Source organism: Thermobia domestica, chromosome 10 (assembly GCF_964235325.1).
Source record: "Thermobia domestica chromosome 10, izTheDome1.hap1.1, whole genome shotgun sequence".
NCBI classification, from domain to species: Eukaryota; Metazoa; Arthropoda; class Insecta; order Zygentoma; family Lepismatidae; genus Thermobia; species Thermobia domestica.
The window spans coordinates 64299049-64322812 of NC_137463.1; the positions used below are offsets into that span (position 1 = coordinate 64299049).

Consider the following 23764-nt stretch of genomic DNA (forward strand, 5'->3'; position numbering starts at 1 on the left):
TTTCATTTTGCAACTTATGAACTATACACGCTCTACAACTTGCAGATGAACTTTGATGGATAATTGATTTACAATATTTAGTATTTTGTTGTTTATTCTTAAGCTGTACTGAGCAGAAAGGTTCGTTTCTTGGATTGGTTTCAACTTAAATAAGACTAGTAAGTTATCTTAGGAAATCTCGAAAATAATAGAAAAATAAATTAACATTGTGAATATAAAATAAATTAAGTCCGAAGAGAAGTTACTATGAAATACTTTTGTGGACCAAAAGATCTAGTTGAGATAATTTCTGTTCGATATGGTTTATCTTCTACGCATAACCACCCATCTAAACAAAACATAACATTCCAGTAATTATGGAGATCGTGCAACAGCTGTAATAGTTAACAGTTCTCAGATATTACTAATTGAGCACAATATTTTAGTCACACTTATTACATTACTTATTTATCTTTCAAACCTCAATTCTTCGTTGGTAAGTATTAAAGCAAGAATTATAGTATAAGAGTTATTTAGTGTAGAATTCATATTGTTGAAATACTAAAACTTATGACTGCTTTCGATTGAACACCTCGAAAATAATAGAAAAATAAATTAACATTGTGAATATAAAATAAATTGAGTCCGAAGAGAACTTACTATGTAATACTTTTGTGGACCAAAAGATCTGGTTGAGCTAATTTCTGTTCGATATGGTTTATCTTCTACGCATAACCACTTATCTAAATAAAACATAAGTTCTTGAGATATGCTTGTTTGCGCATGTTTAGACATTGGAATAAAAATTAAACATAAGTTCATGATATATATTTGTTTATTACATTATGTCATTAAATTATTTATACAGTTACTTCAAAATATATGCAGACAGAAATGTCGTAAAAGATTGAGCATTAATATTATAAAGGATTGAGGCGTACTGTAAATGTCAGCGAGTCCTCAAGGTTCTGAAACGAGAAGGACATTCTTATATTAATACATCCTGTAAGTAGATGATGGAATAAGCATTGAGGACACACACACACACAAAAAAAAAAAAAAAAAAACTTTGGAAAGAATATCGGTTTTATCATTTTTGAATGGTCAGTGATTGTATCCCGTATTTATTAATAAGTTATTTATTACACTATTTTTTATGAATTATAAATTACTACAATAGTGATTTATATTCCTCGTTTCATTTTTAACTGTGCATTTTCACTACGTTTGCTAAAGTAAATATATACTCACAAGCATGCTCATATATCTTAATTATAAAAGAATAACAAATCAAATTTCTTAAAAATATGCCCTTTATTGCAGACAAAGCGTAATGTTTTATTGCAGACAAAGCGTACACATTGGTTGAAACTATATTGAAGATATTTAAGGTACCGCAAGTTTTTCACCTACAAATATTGCAGTGCGGTTGCAACCTTTTGCTAAAATTCTATACAATATCCATAATATGCAATAAAATATCTTATAAATAATTAAAATAATTAAATAATTATTTTTAATTGCTTAAAAATAATAAAGAATTTGAAAAAAGTGTAAAATATAGATGTGAAATTTCATTAATCAATATCTAAATTATAAAATTGAAAGTGACTATGTTTGTGACTCTTAATTTCTTGAACCGCCTGACCGATCTCGATCAAATTGTCAACGTGGGTGCGGTTCTGGCCTGGCAGTGTTTTTAGAAATTTAGTTTGAACGTAGAAATTAGAGGAGAGAGACATAGAAAAAATAAGTAAAACTTAATAACCCTTGAAGAACCCAACCAATCTTGACAAAATTTTCAATGTAGATGAGGTTCAGGATAGGAGACTTTTAATCATTTCACTTTGACGGAGCAACGTAGGGGACGGGGTGGAAACGGAGATATACAAAAATCTATAAATATAAAAAAATAAAAGTGTTTATGTTCGTGAATTAATTACTTTGAACCACTAGGTAGATCTCAATCAAATGTTCAATATATTTGAAGTTCAAACCTGCAAACTTTTATCCTTTCATTTTGACAGTAGATCTTAGGGTAGGGGATGGGAGGACGGGAAATATATGAAATGAATAAAACTTTATAACTCTTGATCCACTCTATCGATCTCGATCAAACTTTTAACATAGATAAGGTTCGGGCCTGGTGGGTTCTTTATTTCACATTTACATTGCAACGAAGGAGAGGGGGAGGAGGAGATATATGCAAAAATAAAAATAAAAGTGACTGTCTTTGTGACTTGATCACGCTTAAACCATTCAACCGATGTTTAAAAAAATCAACATAGATGAGGGTCGGACCTGAGGTGGTTTTTATCATATCACTTTAACGATAGAGCTTAGGGATGGGTTAGGAGAGGGGAAAATTTATAAAAATAAATAAAACAATAACTCTTGAGCCACCGTACCTATCTTGATCAAACCTTCAACAGAGATAAGGTATGGGCTTGGGATGCTTTCGTTATTTCACTTTTACTGTGCAACCTAGGGGAGGGGAGGGGGAGATATATGTAGAAATATAAAAATAAAAGTGCCAGTCGTTGTGATTTTATCACGCTTAAACCACACGACCGATCATAAGAAAATCAACATAGATGAGGTTCGAACCTCAGGTGGTTCTTATCATATCATTTTAACGACAGAACGTATGGGATATATAAAAATAAATAAAGTTTTCGTTATTTCACTTTTACGGTGCAACCTAGGGGAGGGGAGTGATAGATATATGAAGAAAAGAAAAATGACAGTCGTTGTGACTTCATCACGCTTAAACCACGCGACCAATCATAAAAAAAATCAATATAGACGAGGTTCAGACCTGAGGTGGTTCTTGTCATATCATTTTAACAACAGAACGTAGGGGATACACAAAAATAAATAAAACTTGATAACTCTTGAACCACCCAAACAATCTCGATCAAAGTTTCAACATAGATGAGCTTCGGGTTTGGGATAATTTTTGTCTTTTAACATTGACGGTGCAACATAGGAGACGGGGAGAGGATGGGAAGCTGAGATATATATATATATATATATATATAGGCCTATGTAAAGGAAAGTGACTGTCTATGTGACTTCACTCTTTAACCACCTGACGATCTCTATGAAATTTTCAACAAAGATGAGGTTCAGGCCTGGAATGGTATTTATCTATTCACTTTGAATATAGACCTTAGGGGAGGAGGTAGGAGGTTGCAATATACAAAATTAAAACTTAATAACAGTTGAACCACCGGACCGATCTCGATCAAATTTTCAATCTGTACGAAATTCGAACATGAGATATTATTGTCGTATCACTTTGACAATGTAACTTAAAGGAGGGGAAAAGCACTTACAAATAATTGAAAATGACCGATATTAGTGTCGAAATTATAGCTTTTGTGGTCGCTCAGACGAACAGTGACACTTTTGATGCCATTTACATCCAAATTCAGCCCCGCACAAATTGTGAGAGGAAAGGGGGATATTATATAGGGGAAGGCGTTGTACCTTTGAAACAATGTACCTTTGAACACCTGTGCTTTTCTCGAATTTAGAGCTATCTAGGTGCAGCGATTAAAATTCATTTGAAAGATTAAATAAAAAAGCACTACGAACGCGTTTGGCTGTTGTTTACTGAGTGTTGTGTCGAGTAATGTTCCTTCTAATTTTTTCACCCCCAAAACGAAGATTTTTTGTAATTACATTTTGAGTTTTGTGTTCTTCGGTTTTCGCAACTCGTGATATTTATTTGTCCAAACTTGGGGTAGAATCATTCGTGAATATAGTAATATTTTTAGTTTTAACTTCTGTTCAATATTTAACCTAGTGGAGACTTTTTTCGTAATTGTGACCCTCTTGTACCTGTGAACATTAATGCGTCGTGTACCTTTGAACGATAAATAATAATGTTTAAAGCTACGAAATGTAGGTTAGGATATAAAGCTATTAATTATAATTTTAAGTAGTTTCTATATATTCGCTAATTATTTAACATAATGTTAACCCGAGTAAGCTAACGTGTCGTAAATTTTACGAGCAAGCTGTATTATTTTGATGTTCACTCCCCCTCGCCCGGCGAAAATGGACTTGTCTGCTGAGTTCCGTTCTCTACTAAGCCTGCATTGTTGGGCAGTATTTCCTTTGCTCAGTTTCCGGCTGTATTTCTATATGAACTCGTTCGCCGCTCGTAAGATTTACGATACGTTAGGATAACGCTTGGATTTTTGTATATTGTTTACTATTATTTCCTGCTAATAGAGTGAACTTGCAGATCTTACAGATACATTTTAGTGAAAGTGTTGGTTTTATTTTATAGTATTTGTGCAGGGGAAGTTAAAAAAATATATCGAACGTGTATTGATGACAGTGACCTTATCGAGACTTATAATGCAAGGAAAGGAGGCGTTGATGCACTGAACCAAATGTGTCATCAGATGTCGTGCAGCCGTAAGACCAAACGATGGCCCTGTGTGTCTTCTTGGGGATGATAAACATAACCCTGGTTAATGCCTACGTCATTTATGTTCAAAACGTTGTGAAAATGTTTCAAAAGCCTCTTTATAGAAGAAAATTTGCCATGAAAATTCACAGCAGTCTTATTGAGCCGTGGCCCCAAGAACGGGTTCAATACTCAAATTTGCCACGAAAACTCCGGCAATCCATTGCTGATATCCTGAAAATACCGGTGCCAGAGAAAAGTGTTATCCAGCCCAAAAACCAACCTCACACAATTTGTGGTATTTGCCCATCAGCCAATAGGAGAATGACATCAATGTATTGCTGCCGCGACAACAGACCAATCTGCGGAGAACATCGTGGGAAATGCTGTGTGTACTGCGCAGAAAAAAGTTTGAACAACCAAACTGCCTGCAAAAATGTTCACTAATACGTAGATATGTATGTAGTTAGGTTTTTGTAACCAGTCGTAAATTTTACGATACGTTAGCTTTAACGTAACTTTTTGAAAATGTTAGCTTTCCAGGATTAAGAGTTGTATATGCTCAACTTTATTGTTCACAAGTTTTTGTTAGAACTTCTCTTCAATTTTTAATTTAATTAATAAAATTTTAATTCTGGGGTGGTTTTTATAGCTAAACCTTTTACTGCAATTTATAACTGGTAATATTTGTGCCTTCTTTTTATATTATTGCCGCAGAAACATTGTAATTATCACTGTTCAAAGGTACAAGAGGGTCTGTTCAATGGTACACGACCATAATGTACCTGTGAACAAAACGGATTTGTTCTTATTTTATCTTATAAAGCTATTGTAATTATGTAACACGTTTAAAAGTCATCCTATCTGATAGCAAAGAGATGACAGTTCAAATGTACGACAAAAATTGGGGAAAAAGTTCTGAATATTAGCACCAAAATTTCGAAGACTCTAAAAGTGTTCACAGGTACAACGCCTTCCCCTATACATATAATGAGCAATATCAAGGAGCACGTTAGTAATAGTAAGAAGTGACTGACTAACGAAACATGTTACCATTCCTTCATAATTTAGCCCGGCGAAGTGGGTAATTGACGCTAGTAATTAATACTGCTAAAAATTATTAACACATTATACTTTAACGTAATGTAAATTTGTACATACAGTATTTAATGTTACCTTGATTATAATACACAGTTTAGGAGAGAGGATTTTTGGAAACCCTGGGTAAGATACTTGGGGAAATTTTAATAACAATAAATGTGTCCGAAATTCAGAATTTTAAAGGAAACCTGAAATTGATTAACAGTACGTTTGCCCTTAATTTTATGTGTAACAAAGGCTAAGGAACCCAATATGTTTCGTAAATGACATACAACCATTATCTTCTTCTGGAAAATGCAAACAGTCTACCGAGAAATTGTATTATTGTAAAAGAAACTGTTAATTTTAATTTTAGTTAATTCATACTCCTAATTTCTAATGTTATTTCTGATTTTCTTTTGGAAATTTGCAATGATTGAATGGGAGTATTGTTAAATTTTCATAAAGGCAGAGATACAAATACATTAGCAAATTAACGTGATAATGATGCAGGTTTCACTAGAATCACAGTAAGACTGCAGAGTACTCTCCTAATTGCTTGGTTAAAGTACACGCCTTTATCTTGGGAGTTCTAGGTAAACGTCTTATGTAGCCACGGTGCTGATCGAAATGAACAAATGAAAGAAATAGTCACGGCATGGTTCAAGCATTAAATTGATTCTGAAAAAGCAATCGTAAAATGCATGGCAGGTTGTGCTGATATGTAGAAACAAAAGTTATAATTAAAAAGTAAGCAAACTCGTAAGGCGTAGATGAAGAAGTATTCGACATTCAAGTCTATAAAGAATGGATATGATCTGTTTTTGACAACCGATAATATTTGAAAGAACGTAGAGGAAGAGATAAGGTAATTAATGTTGATGTTTTAGAAAACACAAAGAAGCGTGAAGAAGTAAAATACGCAAGTAGTGAAATAACAAAGAATGAAAGCGATGACAATTCGCAAAATGCTTTACCATTGATTCATTTGCACGATAAAAATTACAAAATTACACAGTGAATGAAACGTGATGGCTGACCAGAGCGTGAGACATTTGACATCTCTGTTCTAAATCAACTCACTGATGACTCCTTTGTATTACACATAGTATTTTCAGATGAATTAATATTTCATTTATTGGAGAAGTTAGATCACAGTCATGTGTGAAGTTAGAGTTCGTAGAACTCATGAAAGACATATTAAATGCTAGAGCTTTATATGATCTTACTGATAATCATATTTGGGTTATTATGCTTTTAAGAAGGTGCCATTACGAGCGATTCTTACTTCGTTTATATATACATGTATTGCACCCGACACATTATACATGTAGCTAACAACATTCTTCCAACAGGACAGTGCACCACAACATTAGCGCCTTTACTCCTGACTTTAGTAAAACGTCATATTTCTTATTCGATTGGCCGGGTCAATCACATTTCTTAGTCTCTATTTAACATTTTTCTTATGATTGATAAGGTACAAAGGTTTAGAACATTCTCTTCTTAAAATATCGCGAATTAAATGCTCCAAACTCTGGGATATTGCTAATGCAGTAAAACAAATGGAGTATAAAAATTAATAACAGGTTAAACATTCTTCGTTAAGCCAAGGGATCAACGATACTTTTGCGCAAGTATTCTAAATTGAAGTGTAAATCAAAACCACGTGTCTCGCGGAGATTCACCAGCAGGGGGATGTACTTTAAGCAACCTAGAATCTGAAGTTAGATCAGAAAACAAGATCATCATTTGGAAACACTTCTTAAAGTTTTTGCAACATTTCGTGGATGAACATTTTACCAACCATGGAGAATTCTGTGATGATAATCTATGAAAGACAAATGGAATACAGTAGACTAACTATATTAATATCTCATTGACTGCGTAAAACCTGTATGAGATTTTATTTCTTGAAGACTAATAATAGAACATAAGTTACGGCTTTGTAACTTACAATAACTGACAGACATGTGTAATGATAAACATATCTTTGGTTTTGTTGTTGGAACGATAACTTTCAGTTATACAAATTATGAAAATGAAGTTCTATTTTCAGCATCCACATCGAACCCTTGTACGATAAACACTAAATGTGTTAATATAAACATAGGTATACGTATTGCTAGTGTATAAGCATAAGGTATAAAGTCAATATATAAAAGCAAGTATTCCGACATAAAACGTGGCATGACATAATGTAAGGTAATAGCACGTTAAGAATCATAATTAAGAAGTTTCTTCACAGTACTTTCTATATTCAGTTTTTCTATGTAAGTGGTATACATTGGTTTAAATTATACTGAATTCTCCTTAAATTTAAACACTGTTTTATTTTTCTTTCGGTATATACGGAGATTGGTGAGATATTCTAGTCGACTTTCAGTTTTATGTGCAAATACAACTCAGCTCTTTAAAATATCATAGTTAATATATTAGATATACAGGTATATGCCATATTACACATTACAACAAATTTATACTCTCTTAGATTGTATTTTGATTCATTATCAGACAATAGAGAAGAAAATGAACGCTTAACCAATATCGAAGTTCTACAAATATTTTGAGATATATATGGGAAAATAATGTTATAACGATGCTAAACAATGATAAAGGATAGACTCAGTTTTGATTCTGAAAAAGTGCAATAAGTGCCAAAGATCTACGGTACATTGATAGATGATGGATTTTAATCTACAATAACAGTTGTCAATTGAAGTATATCCATAGATATTTTATAATAGTTTCGCTGTCCTGTCATAGAGATCATGCGAAGAAGGACGATAAGTAATTACACTACTCAATCTAAACACATACCTTCTGCTCATAAGGAAGCCCAGCTGCAACTAGAAGAACTTCTACAAGATTCTCGCTATGTTGGAAGATAGCCTGGTAATCCAATGGATAAACATTAAGAAGCTGCGAAAATGACAAATACATTAATAAGATTTTTGTAAGATTTTTTTTTAAATTACACATTCTTTATCTTTATTAATCTGGGAGAATAATATAAATATATACAGTATTGTTTTTCAGTTACACTCATACCTTTCAATAATTATTTTCTGTGTGAAGAAAATCAATATATATGGTGTTTTAGGACTAAGAAGTGTACTGTAAAATATAAATGGTTATGCCACCTTAAGGGTTTTGAGAGGGTCTAGGTCAAAACTCCCACAGATAATACTCCCAAACTAAAGAAATGACAAAACACCCCACAATTGGTCATAATTCTCACACAAATCGACGAATCTCCAAAATACACGAATGGTCTAAACTCCCACAGCTAAACCTCCTACACTCAAGAAATGTCAAAACGCCCAGAAAATCAGTCATAACTCCCACACAAATGGACAAAACACCCACACATAACAGCGGACAGAATACCCACATAAATGGACAAAACTCTCACAAAAATGGACAAAACTCCCACACATAGAAATTCTCAGAACCACCACGCAAATGGACAAAACTTCCACACAATCGGACAAATCTCTCACAGTTTGAAATGATTCTTTTTACGTGTCTTGTAAGTTTCACTCGCTGAAAATAATAAAAAGAAGTCCAACATTGTTTTGACCGTTCGTGCATTTGGGATATTTGTCGAATTGTGTGGGAATTATGACCGATTGTAAGGGCGTTTTGGCATTTCTCGAGTGTGGGAGTTTTGGCTGTGGGAGATTTATCCATTTGTGTGGCGGGTGTGACAATTTCTGCGTATGGGACCTTTGTCAATTTGTGTGGCTGATTTGTCCATTTATGTGGGGATTGTGACCGTTGCTATGTGTAGAAGTTTTGTCCATTTATGTGGGAGTCATGACCGTTGGAGGTTATGACCGCTTACCTGTATGGGAGTTTTGACTGTGGAAGCTATGACCGTTTCTGTATTTGTGAGATTTGTCCATTTGTGTGGGAGTCATGATCGATTGTGTGGGCGTTTTGACATTTTCTGAGTGTGGGAGTTCTAGCTGTGGGAGTTATGACCGTTTGTGGATTTGGGAGATTTGTCCATTTGTGTGGGAATGGGAGTTTTGACCTGCTCCCTTTTGGGACGGGAAATTTTGAAGCCATGCACTCTGGTTGTGTCTATCAAAGATATAGAGAGATTGTAGGAAGGACATATAACATATATATTGGGAGGTCTATTCTATTTGTCTGTCCTACAACTTGCATCTGAAGTTAATTATAGGTTCTGCCCATTAAAACAAATTTATAATCTTCTTCAGATTTGAATGGACATTTTCTACCAATATGCAACATTAAAACTAGGTTTTTAGGTTCCTTTGCAGTGTATGGGGAAAGAACGAAACAGAGATATAACTGGATAGTACGGTTTCTCTTTTCAACAAGATTGATGGTACGACATATTAATGAATTCGATTTTTTCTTACCGTACAATATCCTTTAAACTGTTGTTACAAAATGCCGACTATTCAAAGAAAGAAGTTTCAAATAATTTTCTTACCAATTATTTCTAATATATCTCTGAGCAATAACAGGCACTCTTTAATAATGTGACAAAAATATGGTTTATATCATTTAGGAGCCAGATATAACATAAACCTAAGATGTAGTTGAAATAAGATTACTTATACCTGCAAGATTACTTACATTACTTTTATCACACACACACAAAAAAACACATTTTGTGTCTATACGAGTCTTTATTTTGCTTTTGTTTAATTACACATAGGGAAAGCGGATGGCACGTTAAAATGTTTAATGTCATACAAAATAAAGTCTTACTTGTAAGCTTTTCTGACCATATACATCATTAACTTACTTTCATAGATTAGAAATATTATATCCGTTGATCTTTCAATTTAACTATAATCCTTGGTATTATTAGTCACATCAGAAAACATGCAACTAGAAACAGATAGTGACAAGAGAATTTTAAATATTTTATCTTTGATGAAATTTGATTTGTACCATATTCGATTATAACTTTAAGTATTTAAATATTTTAAATTAAAGTGTTTATGGAATTAAACTCTGTCGATAGGTAACTTATTAATTGAATGTATATTAATTAGCCTTTTAAAGAGTACAAGTTCAGATGATGCGGTACTTTATATTTAAGTAATTCCAACAATTCAATCTTTTAGCGAAAGTTAGTTCCCAAACTAGAGATCGTACACAAAACTTTGAATGGTAGTCTTGGCAACTATGGTATACACCAAAGTCATTGTCATGTACAATTATAAAAAATAGGAAGTTCGTAGTCACTTGGAAACAATTCATTGATAATCATATTTATACTAGCTCATTTTCCCGAAATTGGAGATATTTTGTTAATTTAAATTTCAGCGTATCGTTCAGTACAGAGGTGTTATTATTCTTGACATTTCAGCTTAAAATCGATACAAACTACATGAACTCCCATCTATAATACAATTCTGGTCTCCCACTGTGAATGTGCACATAAAACTGAAACCCTAACACGACTATTGCCGTCGTCATAATAATAAATGCAAAATACGTTTATGGAGATAGGTACAAAATATCGCGTGGCCAAAAGTTCGCCGGGCCAATACTTCGCGTGCATAAAACATCGCGTGCCGAAAATCTCACGTACCAAAAATGGCCGCCCAAAACCTCGCGTGCGCAAAACTCGGCGGAAAAAATCTCGATTCGCGAAAACATTGTGGATGACCCCTCCCATAAAATTTACCCAATTGATTTCTTAATATGCAATTCCATATAATAATAATAATAATAATAATAATAATAATAATAATAATAATAATAATAATAATAATAATAATAATAATAATAATAATAATAATAATAATAGACACAAGGACCACTTTTACGTTAGAGAATAGGAGCTTTAAAATGTTAACGAGTTTAAAATGAACGGGCGTACATATGTCAAACAAACTCATAATCTCCTATCCTTAATTTGAAGTCTTGGGTAACTAACTTTCGTAACTTTGTCTTTCGTCGGAAACTCTTAATACGGAAATAGGGCTAACTAAATGTTATTAGTAGGAGTGGTTGGTCTAATTACCTTTAATTAGCCCTATGTTCTTAATTGTTTCCGATCGAATCATAGATACATTTTTCTTGTATTGAGGTCCTGGACACAATTGCGAAATTAGTCGGTTGCTATATTTTTGTCGTTACCGAACAGACATCACGTTCCGCGTAATTTAGGCGAGGTGATATTTTGTGTCGTGAGATTTAGGACCGTGAGGATTTGGACAGACAAGATTTTCAGATTCGAGGTTTTGGAAGATGTTTTGACAAGGAGTCATTTAAGTCAGGCGGGATTTTGGGACGCAGCGCTTTTGGCGGCGATGTTTTAGTCGGGCGAGATATTGGCCCGGAAGTTTGAGGGGCGAGGTTTTAGCCCGGTGTGATTTTGTTCAGCAAGATTCTACGTGGAAAGTTCTGGCCATGCAAGGTTTCGACCAGACGAGTTTATTTTGCCATGAAATTTTTGCCGAGAGGTTAAGCCCGCGATGGTTTTAGCAAAACCACGTCTATATTTAGTATTATCACCATTTATTTTGAAATAACTGAATTGCAACAATACACTTTAAGTTAGGAAATAGACACATAGTAGAAAGCTCAAAAAAGCATAAGTATTATTACACTTCTTATGAATTATGAAACAAATAAAACATTAAATAAAGCTCAGATATCTCCATATATCAACGTCACTATTTGTTATTTAAATTAGCATCATGCACTGTCTTTCCCCGTTTATAAATAGAATATAACTTACACGTAGCTTTTACTTCAAGGTAAGACATACGAAAGTCAACAGAAAAGAATTATTGAAGGACTATTTAGTTACAGTGTATAAAAATCTATATGCCACATTTTTACTACGGACAGAAGAATGACGGAAAAAAATTAGAAAAAGGGAAAATCATTAAATTATAAATATGTTGTTTAATATCATCTAATATGAAGTTACTTGATTAATGTAATTTCTAGTTAAATGTAAATGTTACAATACGAAATTATTAGTAGTAATTTTTAAAACTCCAGCAACGTTGTTTCAACTTTAAAACTTAATAAGACAATAATTTAGGAAAACTAAAAATCATCGAAAATTTTGCTTCCTGAAACACGTTACTTGAGCTAACGAGCAGCTAACCTTGGCTGTAATATTGTGGTGCCATTGTTTTGATATTGGCACTAATGATATCTCCCACGTGATCCTTTCTATAGATGTGGCGAATGGTAAATGACATGTTGAAACCAAGTTATTTCACTCTTGTACTGTAAATGATGCTTTTATGTAATACCTATATGTAAATATTGTACTGTATATCACTACTGAAGTGAACCACAATAATATTAAACAAAAAAAAAAAAAAACGAAAAGAAAAAGGAAGAAAGAAAGAAAGAAAAATAAAATTGAATGAGTTCTATTTTACTGGTATTTTTTTATCACAAATATTCCATATTAAAAGTCCAAACCGTATCATAATGAAAACTTACAAATGTTCAAATGGAAAATTGGATGTTACTTATAGATGTAGCAGACATTGCATGTTTCATATTTCAACATGAATAAATCAGATTGAATTATAGGATGGAAACAAATTTGTGTCGAACTAGTATAAATAAAATTTTGTTTTCAAATAACCAAAGAGGTTGCCATTTTCTAGTCTTTTCCGAAGATTTATCTGTTCCGAACATCCAGCATCACTTTCATCACTTGCGGATATAACGTTGTAATTTGCACAGATAGAATGAACACGCTAAAGTTCAGACGGATCATAGTCTCAGTCGGATGATGTTGGTTAGCTTGTGGACCACTCTGACGCTAAGTTCAAAAATATGGTTACATTGCTCTTTATTGAGGGAATTGAAAAAGATTATTTTGATTAATATGCATTTTAAAATACATTTTTCTCTCTTGACTTGCTACAAGCTAGCAACAGAAAAAGGAAATACATAAAACCTTCTGAAGGTGACTAATGTTGCTTTTGCTGCCCAATTTTGTAGGAAGTTTACTTGTCGAAAATCACTCATAAACATCATACAGGATACATTATTCATGATTTTGACAACGTGGCGCCGCATTAATAAGCGGAAATTGGTTAAATAGTTAAGAATCTGTAGATAAGTCTAGAAATCATGCTATTAAATTCTTCCGGCCGTGACAGTACACGTGTGTGTAAGGGCAATAAGTTTCCATATTTGTGGAGATGATAAAACGGATATACTGACGGATATGAGGTTTGGGTGTGTCCCTCGAGAATAATATAAAAGAACCTCAAGGTCTCAAACGGTTGTTCAGAAGTTCAAAAGTTCCGAGGTTCAGAGGTTCAAGAAATTCGAGACGTCGGTTGTGAGCAGACAGAATCATCGTCGAAGTTTCTAAGAGTTACAAGAATACTACCATAAGGTATGTATAATCCCCTGTTGCATCATAAAATTCAAGTTGTCATGCGGTACTTCAAAATGATTTGTCTACCTACTGTAAAACTTTCAAGGTTAAGGACTGAAGTCGCATATTCGTATTCCATCTTCCGTTTCTTCTAACTTAAATATCTGAATATCTTGCCTGTTAATCGATCTATATTAAGATATATATAACAATCAAATGAATTATCAGATATCAAATTACTCTTGTTGAATCACTAAATTAAATGTTGTTGTATATACCATTGTAGTTATGTAATAAACTTACTTTTTATAAGTAATGTTGTCATTCCCATTACCATAACCATTTTTTCCATGAAAATCATGGTGTAATTTAAGTATATTTCTTTTGTGACATCCGCTACAGAATTAGCGCGAGCAGATCTCTACATTATGGTAGAATAAAACGAGCTAAATAATTAAAAAGAGTCTGCACATCGTCACAAATGGGGGCTCGTCCAAAGCTTTTCATTTTTTCATTTTTCGGGACGAAAAATTTTGTGGTGCTGCAATACATCTTTGTGTTTCTATTCTGTGTCTTATGTTTATGTTTTGGTATTTTGTTCATAGTGCATGATAATTTAGGTGAATTATGTACGTTGTCGCATTACTGCAATTGTGTTATTGTGAATTCTAATGACAATTAACAATCTGATTATATTGCTCATAGTGAAATACCCTCCCCCCATTATTTTTTTCTGATTAGTGAAAACAAGAAAAAAAACTAGTGAAAACAGTAATTCGAAATGTCTTTCCATTGGTTCCCCATTTTGAAACCTAAGAAATTCCAACCAAAATTTCATGCTTGGTATATTGCAAACTCGGGTGAAGCAAGTTGCAAATATTGCAGAAAAACTCTTGCTCAGAACGCCGCGCTCTCGCAGGCTTTGCGCTCAAAAGTATGTCCACTGGCAAAAGACGCAACAGATCTGCCCGTGCAGCAAGCCAGTTTGTCAGTAGCCAGTTCGCCTACTTTACTTGAACCGCGGATAAACGATCCACAACAGTATAGTTTACCAGATCCTGTGGATAGGCAACCGATAACACAAACGCAGTGTTATAAGGAAAATTTAGCTAAGTTTGAAGAAACTTGTGATAAAATGCCATCCTTGACTCCTTTGGACAGTACACAATATAAACCAGTGGTCGCGAAACGCACAACTTTTCTTAAGCCAGAACAACTGACTAACCCTTCTAATGAAGGTGCTGATAGTTCATCCGAAGAGTCTCCTCGCATTATGACAAGTGATTTTGAGTTTGACCCTAAGTTAGCGTCAACACCTTGAGCAGCAGCAAATAGTGGAGGATGAAGTTTATTTTCCATTTGATATACCACCTCACGTGAAAAAAAAACCCTTGGAGGGTCAACTCCCAGAAAATTCACCACCAGAATCAAGTAAATATGACTCCAATGACGAAATTAAACAATTGGCAAAGAAGGTGCTCTATCAGGAAAAGACTGCACGTGACGTACTAACACCAAGTCCTTTTCATATGACTCAGGCGAAGAACTTAAAGAGTTTATAAATGAAGAACCCTGTATTGAGAATCTAAGTTTTCCTACATATCCGCAAGTTGCTTCTCACCTCCTCAAATGAAATATTCCCCCACAGTCGATAACGCACTTGAATTTTTGTTATATAATATTATTAGCCAAGAAATTTTAAATAATAATGAAGTGAAACTCCCTCAAAGGGTTCATTACCCTTGAACGAGAATAAGGCAATAGAAGTTAATTCATCCCCTCCAAAAGAACCTCAAGTAGAAAATAGACAAAACCTTGATGAATCAAGTGCAAGAGGAGAAAATGGAGATCGAGTAGTCAGTGTACCGGTATTGAAATTGCCGAAATTTAAAGGAAGTCCTAAAGAATCTATTACTAGATTCCTTGATGAATATCAGACCGTAGTCGAGAAATATGATCATAATTTGGCAAACTAATTGAAGAAATATGTGTCTACTTCCCCAGAAGGTTGGCCTCTATTTGTTAGAACTGCTTGTTACGCTTATAATACTGCGAGACACGAACACCATCCTTATTCTCCTTTTGAATTGGTGTTTGGTGGAAAGGCTGTATTAGGTATCGAAGTCGAGACACCATGTCAAACACTGTATGGGAAACTCGTGAAAAAGTATCTTAGTCGTATAAGAAAACTAGCTCAAAAGACCTTAATTAGTCAGCAGTAAAAACAAAAGCCAAAAAAAATGATAAGTGTAGGAAAGCCCATACGTAAAAGGAAAATGATTTAGTCTTCATTAGAAATTTGGCAACTAAGCCGGGGTTATTTCTTAAATGTAAACGAGGAAGATCAGCCAAAGAAAGTTAATGTTGAACGAATGAAATTATATTATCTAAGTTCTCTAGTTCCAAACCTGATCGATTTTGTTAGATTATCCCACACTGGGTAGTCAAATTAAAAATGTTATTTTAATAAGTTATCGCGATAGGCGTAGGAACTTCTAAAGTGAAATTCAATGTTGATGTAGGCTTTCTGAAAGAAATGTTATGGTAATACATAAATAAATCAATCAATCAATAAATAAGTAAATAGGTACCTAACCAATTAAGTAAATACATCTATGTGTATAGGAAGGAATAAATAGAGAAAAGAGTAGTATAGAGAAGAACAAGATATTTTAAATCCATATATGGTCGGAAACCCTGCCACAAAAGAATAAAAAGAAAAGAGAATAAGAAGAATATATATATATATGTATATATATATATATATATATATATATATATATATATATATATATATATATATATATATATATATATATATATATATATAACTAAGGAAACAGTTTGATTCCTTGCGTAGTTATTATATTCCTGGTGTTGATAGACAGACCGATTTCCAGACAGTCAGACAGACAAAAAGAAAACACCATGAGGAAGAAGACGAGAGAAGTGGATAGATATACAAAAGTTAATTCTATTTATTGAAAGTAAAACTTCCGTTAGAAGGATTGAAAATCGCATTAATGAGAATATTAAAAAGAGAATAAGAATACACGGTGTATATTAAGAGAATAAGAATATAAAAGAGAATAAGAAAAAAATCGGATACGCCTTCGTATTTTATACGTCCAGATAGGCTTTTGCCTTCGCAGCCTTTGCATATATTACAATTCCAATAAAATGTGGATGCTTGTCGTTAAGGTTTATGTGCAAGATTTTTTTAGTAATGAATCTTTAGAACTGAGAACTGTTAGTTGTTAATGAACATTATGTAGGTTGTTCTAATGTTACATTCTTGCAATCGTAGCATTTGTGACAATTGAGAAAATTGACTTTTTATCTTAAAGTAGCATGTTCAGTATGTCATTGACTTTTCAACCTTAGTGTAGTATTTCATTCGAGTGACTTCTTGCAAATTTTCGCACATTGAAATGTTGTTCATCTTTAACTTTGTTATAGTACATTAGTTATATGATGTGTCAAACTAAAATATTCTTGTTAGTTGAAGTTACTCATTCATAATCACCTGTATCTCCATTTAGCTGAGTTATGTGAAGAAACAGAGACACCATTTTGTTATAAACGTTCTCTGTATTATTGTTAAGAAAAGATGAAATGCGACTATACTGACTACAGACTCATAAGTATACATGACCTATGCTTTCTTCACTTTGCAAAAGAAAAAAAAACTTTTTTTCAAACATTTTTTTTACGACGGTCACACGAAAAGTAAGGATATCTGTGTTCCAGCTTCAACTTCGCTTCTTGATGATTTTCGAGATCGAAAATTATGAAGCAGTGGGAATGTGACGCTGAGTTCAAAAAGATGGTTACATTGCTCTTTATTGAAATAATTGAAAAAGATTATTTTGATTAATATGCAATTTAAAAGACATTTTTCTCTCTTGACTTGCTACAAGCTAGCAACAGAAAAAGGAAATACGTAAAACCTTCTTTCCAAACGTGACTAATGTTGCTTTTGCTGCGCAATTTTGTAGGAGGTTTACTTGTCGAAGATCACTCATAATCATCATACAGGATACATTAATCATGATTTTGACAACGTGACGCCGCATTAATAAGCGGAAATTGGTTAAGTAGTTAAGAATCTATAGATAAGTCTAGAAATCATGCTATTAAATTCTTCCGGCCGTGACAGTACACGTGTGTACATGTGTGTCACGCCACGTATCTTGGGTGCGGCAATCTCTAAGAGCCAATCAAAATGCAAAAAGGGTAATAAGTTTCCATATTTTTGGAGATGATAAAACGGATGTACTGACGAAAAGGAGGCTTGGGTGTGTCCCTCGAGAATAATATAAAAGAACCTCAAGATCTCAAACGGTTGTTCAGAAGTTCAAAAGTTCCGAGGTCCAGAGGTTCAAGAAATTCGAGACGTCGGTTGTGAGCAGACAGAATCATCGTCGAAGTTTCTAAGAGTTACAAGAATACTACCATAAGGTATGTATAATCCCTTGTTGCATCATAAAATTCAAGTTTAGAAATGTCATGCGGTACTTCAAAATGATTTGTCTACCTACTGTAAAACTTTCAAGGTTAAGGACTGAAGTCGCATATTCGTATTTCATCTTCCGTTTGTTCTAACTTAAATATCTGAATATCTTGCCTGTTAATCGATCTACATTAAGATATATAACAATCAAACGAACTATCAGATATCAAATTACTCTTGTTGAATCACTAAATTAAATGTTGTTGTATATTACCATTTTAGTTTTGTAATAAACTTACTTTTTATAAGTAATGTTGTCATTCCCCTAGATTAACCACCTTTTCCCATGAAAATCATGGTGTAATTTAAGTATATTTCTTTTGTGACATCCGATACAGAATTAGCGCGAGCAGATCTTTACATTATGGTGGAATAAAACGAGCTAAATAATTAAAAAGAGTCTGCAAATCGTCACACTACCACTTGGTCGAGGATTCAAAGCTGTAGTGACCGGTAATTCGACTGAAACTTGGTAACCCAGATGATAAAGAGATATTTTGCTTATTTCTTTCAGAGATGATCAGGACTGGAGATGTTTACCCCAGAGCACAAAACTCGACGCTGGAGTTGCAAATTAATTACATTTTCCAGACCAGGTCTATCGGTCTCTTGCTCCGTTTTAACTTTGGAACATGCACATGCACATGAAGTGCGTGTGTGTGAGACAGGGGGGAAGTGAAAGATGCAAAGACAGGATAGGGAAACGTCAAGAAATAAAGATAGAGAGAGAGAGAGAGGGGGAGGAAGGGACGACTATAAATGTGAATCATACTTATCGTTACAGTGTATGATGAAGAACACAAACACTGTTTATTGGAATTGTCGCCAGTGATAGTGAAGATAAATCTGTTTGTAGCCATTATTTCATGGGAAAAAGTTATAATACCTGACGGGGAATCGAACCCAGATTTTCCGCTTGGAAATATTGTACTTTACCAGTACACGACCGATTGCTTTACCTATAACTTTGTCCAACAAATGGTGTAATATTTCTTTCTGAAAACGATAACACGAAAAGTGTTTACTGCAGATCAATGAAGTGTTTCGATTGTCCTGATAAATCGCTTGCCCTTTCCCGACCAACATTGGTAATCGTCTCTATCATGATAAAGATATTTGCTTCCATATTCTTTAGCATTGCACGTCTAATATGAGAAATCGATTCTTCACTATCACTTGGTAAAAATTGCAACTTTGGCGTGAACAGGATTCGAACCTATGCTGGACAGCTGTATTAGTCGTAATTTCATTACTTTACCGCTGTAACTCCATATAAAAATGAAGAAAACTTAAGTTTTGAATCAAACAACCAATCTGGATGAAATTTGCAACATAGATTACGTCTCTGCATGGAATGCTTTAAACCATTTCACTTTGAGGGAGGAATGTAGGGAAGTCAGTGGAACGGGAGATATACAAAAAATCAATGCAAATAAAAATAAATGTGACTATGTTAATGAGTTAATAATTCTTGAACCACCGGACAGATCTTCATCAAAATTTTCAACATGGATGAATTTCGAGCCTGGAATAGTTCCCATCATATCACTTTGATGGCAAAACTTAGGGGAGCGGAGGGGAGGGGAAAGATATATAAAAATAAATAAAACTTAATAACTCTTGAACCATACTACCTATCTCGATCAAATTTTTAACATAGATGAGGTTCGAGCCTGATATGGTTTTAATTATTTCATTTTGATGCTAGAACTAAAGCCCCTACTAATCTCGATAACATTTTAGACCTAGATGAAGTTCGAACCGGAGATGGTTTTCTTCATATCACTTTCATGGTGTAACTAAAGGAAGGGAGAAGGATAGCAATATTTAAAAGAGAACGAAAAATGGCCGATATCAGTATCGAATCTACAATTTTTGGAGTCACTGAGATGAAGAGTGTTACATCTAATGCCGTTTAAATCCAAATTCATCGCGCAAAATAGAGGAGAGGCAGACATAAAAATTATCAAACTAACCAATATCATTGACGAATTTATAATTAGCCGGGTGGTTGAGATGAACAATGACACTTAAGTTGCAGTGCTCTGTAACGTAGGAAATATAAAACATATCGAAAATGACCGATATCAAAGAGCGATTTAGTAATAGAAAAAGTGACAATAACAGAGCATATTATTACTTTTCACAATTTAGCCCAGCAATGCGCCCAATCGATAATAATAATAATAATAATAATAATAATAATAATAATAATAATAGTTATTATTATTATTTATATACTTTTGAACTTGCGGGGCGAAATTAATTCTTAATATGTTTTTATTTCTGAAATTTTTCCTGGATTGTATGTTGTTTCCTTTACTAGTGGGCACTAATTTCTCTTTAGGTCACCAAATAAATTAATTTCGTTGTGCATTATGTACAAATAACCTTACAGGAAGAAGCTTGATCGTTCCAAAGATCAAGGCTAAAGTAAGTAATATTTCGGTTCTAGTTTCAGGTGGTATGATAGCGTAGCGGTAACGTAATGGAGTTACGATTAATAAAGCTGTCAGGCATACGTTTAAATCCTGTTCACGCAAAGGTTGCATTTTTACAAAGCGATAATGAAGAATCGATTTCTCATACAGGCGTGCAATTTCTAAGAATGTGGAAGCAAACACCTTTATCATGATATAGACAATTTACGAATGTTGGTTGAGGAAGGGCAAGAGATTTACCTGAACATTCGAAACACTTCATTGGTCTGCAGTAAACACTTTTCGTGTTATCGTTCTCAGAAAGAAATATTACAGCATTTGTTGGACAGAGTTTAGTAAAGCAATCGGTGGTGTAGTAGTAAAGTACCATACTTCCAAGCGGATAATCTGGGTTCGATTCCCCGTCAGGTACTATACCTTTTTCGCATAAAATAATGACTGCAAGCAGAGATTTATCTTCTGTTGGAGAACTTAAATGCATCACTGGCGAGAATTTGAATAAACAGTGTGTGTTCTTCATCATACACTGTAACGATAATTATGATTCATATTTATATTAGTCTCTCTCTCGCTTTCTTGACGTTTCCCTATCCTGTTTTTCACTTCTCCCTCCTCACACGCAAACGCACTTCATGTGCATGTGCATGTTCAAAAGATAAAACGGAGCAAGAGACCAATAGACCTGGCCTGGATAATGTAATTAACTGGCAAGTTCAGCGTCGAATTTTTGTGCTCTGGGGGTAACATCTCCAGTCCTGGTCATCACTGAAAGAAATACTGTTTAAACGCAAGGGAATAAGCAAAATATATTTTTTATCATCTGGGTTACCGAGTTTCAGTCGAATTACCGGTTACTACGGCTTTGAATTCCCGACCAAGTGGTGGTCCATAAGCTAACCAACATCATCCGACTGACACTATGATCCGTTTGAGCTCGAGCATGTTCATTCTATCTGTGCCTATTACAACGTTATATCCGCAAGTGATGAAAGTGATGCTGGATGTTCGGAACAGATAAATCTTCGGAAAAGACTAGAAAATGGCAACCTCTTTGGTTATTTCAAAACAAAATTTTATTTATACTAGTTCGACACAAATTTGTTTCCATCCTATAATTCAATCTGATTTATTCATGTTGAAATTTGAAACATGCAATATCTGCTACATCTACTGTAAGTAACATCCAATTTTCCATTTGAACATTTGTAAGTTTTCATTATGATACGGTTTGGACTTTTAGTATAGAATATTTGTGATAAAAATTACCAGTAAAATAGCACTCATTGAATTTTATTTTTCTTTCTTTCTTCCTTTTTGTTTTCGTTTTTTCCTTTTTTGTTCACTTTGTATTAGTAGTCTGGAATTGAAGATACGACCTACGCTGGAGGAGAAAGAGGAGGTCTCTTTACCTGATACGATTATGGGATAAGAAGGTGTGTATCGGTTATCTAGCTGCATGGCGTTAGCTGTCGCAATTTTTTGATGCGGAGTGTACAAGTATTTCGGAAAAGATGAAAAGGACTCTGTAAGTGTTTTATTTCGCTTGACGTTTGCTATTACTTACGAATAAATGAGTAAATATAACTTAATGGGATCTTTAGAAACCGGGTTTTCTTTCCGCCCCAATGAGGTCAATAGCGGACAAACGTTTTATATTAAATGGTCATAATAAAACTTCTTTTAAAATGTAATTACAGACAAAAGTTACAAAATAACACAATAAAAGAAGAAAAAAATAAATATTAAAGACGTAGTCTACAAAGATTAATGCAACAAAATATAAGATACGTAACAAATAAATAACTCTAACACAGCGATATCAATAACATAACACGACAAGTCTAATAATATTATATATTACACTGAATTAGCTATTTTAATTTTCTGACTAAAACATAATGGCACACAATAAGACCACATTAACCCTAATACCTCAGTAATACTTTTTGACATTCGTGAAAGGTTCTCAGGGTTTGAGCATTCTCAACATTCTACAAGAATGTGATGAATACTGAGGTGGAATATTCATTCTTCACAATACAGACGGTAAGCAACACGTACTAATCAGAATGCGTTACATGGGATCAGAATGCGTCCTATTTGTAAGCTCGTTAAAGTCACTTTATTACATCGTTTAATAAGCGATAATATTGTTAATTGCCCAAAAATAGATTTTAATTAATATGGCTTATTATTTGTCTTGTTCGAATCTGCTTGTGAATGTATCTGTACGTAGGAGATAGTGCCCCATGGAAACATTATGACACTGTAACGTTCTTGACTGCTGTATATACACACTCGTTTATTTAAATGTTGTCACGTACAAGCTCCCAGCAGAAAACGACGGTACAGCCCTGTTGCTGTAGGCGAACATATCTCAGAAGAATGTCCTTCACGAAATTGTTTGCTGAAAATAATGTGCAAGCTTTTATTCAAATTTGGAAGTAAGTGCAGATCAGCACGCAAGGTAGCGAGGTACAAACTGCATACTCTGCGTCAAATTTAACTGCTGTTTGTTCAGTAGTACATATTATTCTGAGACTGAGCTCTGAGCTATCTCCGTCCAAGACTGAGCCATAAGCGACAAAATTCTCTCTTTTTAAACCGTCCATATAAATTACATAATAATCGACCATCGCTCAATCATTTAACGCTTTAAATTCTTGCTAGAACACCGAGGTAGTTTTGCACTTTTTAGTGTTTAACGAAAACTGAAAGTGAAGCCTTGGCGGAGCCAATATTAATGGTGGTAACACTAAATTACTACTAAGAAATAGAGGATTACACAAATTTGTCTGGGTTGAGACTGTCGTAAAGTCGAAGATATAATTGCAATTTAGTCGAAGGACATGCTGAAGATCAGACAAATCTGGTCAATATACAAATAAAATTTACAAGCGTGATACTACGTCCTTTGGCTGCATAGTGAAGAAGGAATCTCTCTCAAAGCTTTAGTAGCGATAGTATGTTTG

At 33.9% G+C, this 23764-nt stretch overlaps 1 protein-coding gene across 1 annotated transcript in view; it reads right to left on the bottom strand.

The window, feature by feature from the left end:
* Positions 1 to 814: 814 nt before the first annotated feature.
* The window catches only part of LOC145662484 (uncharacterized), a 534791-nt gene continuing 511841 nt past the window's right edge, over positions 815 to 23764 (bottom strand). The window contains exons 84-85 of the mRNA XM_081728093.1: positions 8303 to 8404; positions 815 to 947 (exon numbers count right to left, since the gene is read on the bottom strand). Coding sequence (XP_081584219.1) covers positions 900 to 947; positions 8303 to 8404 — 150 coding nt within the window. The 3' untranslated portion in view covers positions 815 to 899. The remainder of the gene's footprint in view (positions 948 to 8302; positions 8405 to 23764) is intronic.